Raw genomic sequence first — 2,855 nt, forward strand, 5'->3', positions numbered from 1 at the left:
ACCGATGGAGGGCGAGTCCGAGACGAGACCGAGACCATCAAAATGTGGTCTTGAGACCAAGACCGGTCTAGAGTACTCAACACTACTCAGTATACACTGCTATGACAGTAATCACCTATTTAGTTCATCACCTGTACATGTTACAATGAAACTAGACAATTGGTAGTTTTCACACTCCTTAGTTTTTGCAACAAGTAGTAATACCATACATAAAAAAAACAGTGTATATAAAGCAGAATACACCATGTACCATATTAACCAGAATCTGGATTTTAACATTCCTTTAACATATTTTTCATGATCATTTTGTTGAGAAGAAGAAAGGTATAGAGACATTTACTGGGCTTTTTCCACAGACAGCGAGTTTGTCTAAGTCTTCTCTCAGTGGAGAGCTGAGCTCCATTTAAAGAACAACAGACAAGTGTGACCCCCCCCCCCCCCCCCCCCATTGTGACTAACACCGCTCGCCGTACAGCTCAATTTCTAGGGCGGAGACTCTGGGCTGCAACATGTTGTGGGATTTATGACATCACTGATAAGGTCCCCCATGTACTCCCTTGTCATATATGTGTGTATATAGTTTATATTTATTTATTAGAATGCTATAACAGTTACCTGAGGGGGGGATGTATGTCTAATTACATTACATTATGTCATTCAAACAACATGTAACAAATTTGTTAATATCTTAAATATCAGTTAATCCAAAACTAATTATTATATATATATTATAGGTATTATAGGAGAGATGATCAGAGGAGCAGAGTTTTTACCTCCCTCATTAGAACAGGCACCGAAGTATGGGTAGAGTTTCTCAGTGAAGGTGCAGCCAGTAAAGGAGTAGATAAGAGCTGCAGCATCTACGTCATAAAAGGAGACCAGACCCTCCTCATAATCCACAAACACCCCCACCTTCTGAGGCTTCCTCTCCAGAGAGAGGCTGACAGCAGGGCTAGTCTTAGCTGTGTACTCATTTCCATTCCTCAACACTATAGTCCAGAAGCCATTCTGTGGGTTCAGAGTGATCATTCCCTTCCTGTTAATCGACCCTCTGGCCACTCCTAAACTCCAGGCAGTCTTCCCTTGAACCTGAACCTCGTAGTAAAACCTTCCTGAAGAGAAGCTCTGCTTTCCTAAGACAATGGCACAGAGATCAAATCTCTCTGGGTTGTCTGGGAGATCCTTCCTTACATCACCAGTATATACTTGTTTCCCATCATCAGACAGGATGAGCTTGGCTTGTGCTGTATCAGGATTCAGAGTCACATCCACTGCATACTGCTGGACACTGTTCTGCTCAGTCTTTGTCAGAGGGATGAAGTGATGTATGATGATGGCACTAATAATGATTATGATCATGATTATTATCGGCCAGTAGATGCTGGCTTTCTTTTGAGCTGACTTTCTGAACTGAGCAGTCTCTTTCTCGAGAGTCTCCTCCAGCTTCTCCACAGCTCTCCTCACAGTCCCCTCATATGTTGAATGGACATTGACCTCTGTCCAGTCCTTGGTGTGTGGAGGAGTGTTCACGGATGGGAAGCTTTGGAGGAGGTGGATGTGGTCTTGAGTGCATTTGAGCTGTTCCACCTCAGCGCTGCTCTTCCTCAGCTGAGAGATTTCCTGTTCTAGCTCTTTGATGAAGCCTTCAGCATGTTTCTCTGTTGTTTTCTGCTTGTTTTCAATCGTCTCAATAAGCTCAGCCTGGCCTCTCTCCACACACTGCTTCAGAATAGTGAAGACCGGCACACTGTCTGCTATCTCTCTCTCTGCATCTTCCTTGCTGAGCTCTAGTGAGTGTTTGATCTCCTGAATCTTCAGTTTTCTCTCCTGGATCTTCTGCTGATTTTCAGCATCTGTCTTCCCCAGCTCAGTCTTCTTTCCTTCACATTCTTCTTTCAGAGGAACAATGTCATGTGACTTGTGGTCTGAAAAAGTGCAGAGCAGACACACACACATCTGGTCAGTCTTGCAGAACAGCTCCAGCAGTCTGTCATGCTTCTTACACACCCTGCCTTCCAGGTTCTCCACAGGATCGATCAGCTTGTGTCTTTTCATTCTCTGATGAGGCTCCAGGTGAGTCTCACAGTAGGAGGTCAGGCACACCAGGCATGACTTCAGGGCCTTCCGTTTGGGCTTAGTGCAGACATCACAGGGAACATCTACTGGTTTGGCCCACTGGTCTGGACAGCTGCTGGCTTTCATCTGAGCTGACTTTCTGAACTGAGCAGACATCTCAGATAGGGAAGTAATGACCTGTAGGTCAGGTCTTCTGACAAAAAGCTTATTACACATGGGACACTTGCACGGGGCATTAACATCCCAGTGCTGTGTGATACAGTTCTTGCAGAGGTTGTGTCCACATGATGTGGAGACTGGATCAGTGAACACCTCCAGACAGATGGAGCACAGCAACTGATCTTCAGATAGGAGACAGCTGGCAGCAGACATATCTAGACGCTGAGACCTAAAGTGAAAGTGTAAAACAACAACACTGTAACACACAATTCTTGAATGTTCATATTAAAAAATATCAAATTTAGATTATTGCTATATTGTCAAACATAATTTTGAGGTATGTGTAGTTGATCACACTTCACTTCACAGTCTCAGTGCAAAATTAAAACAGGGAAGCATCCCATCCACTGTAAAAACTCAGTCAATTTAGTGAAATCATTAGTGAAAAAAGGTAAAGCTACTTGGAGTTTTAAGGCAATATTTAATACGAAGTAATATATCTGTGTACAAGCAGTTACAAAACAGAATATATCTTCAATATACTACGGGCAAACAAAACGCAACGCGTTTCAACCACGCAGGTCTTCCTCAGGCAGTGTTAGCTGGGCGTCGGCCGCCGC

The 2,855-nt window shown here is 43.8% G+C and overlaps 1 protein-coding gene across 1 annotated transcript; it reads right to left on the bottom strand.

Moving 5' to 3' along the window:
* Positions 1 to 717: 717 nt before the first annotated feature.
* On the bottom strand, positions 718 to 2,448 carry LOC310796118 (E3 ubiquitin-protein ligase TRIM39-like; the record flags this gene model as incomplete). Its single annotated transcript, XM_083658265.1, has 1 exon — positions 718 to 2,448. The coding sequence occupies one exon, from the start codon at positions 2,446 to 2,448 to the stop codon at positions 718 to 720; it is 1,731 nt and encodes a 576-aa protein (XP_083514391.1).
* Positions 2,449 to 2,855: the final 407 nt, after the last annotated feature.

The sequence above is a fragment of the Poromitra crassiceps genome (genome assembly GCF_964638095.1).
Source record: "Poromitra crassiceps genome assembly, chromosome: 22".
NCBI lineage: Eukaryota > Metazoa > Chordata > Actinopteri > Beryciformes > Melamphaidae > Poromitra > Poromitra crassiceps.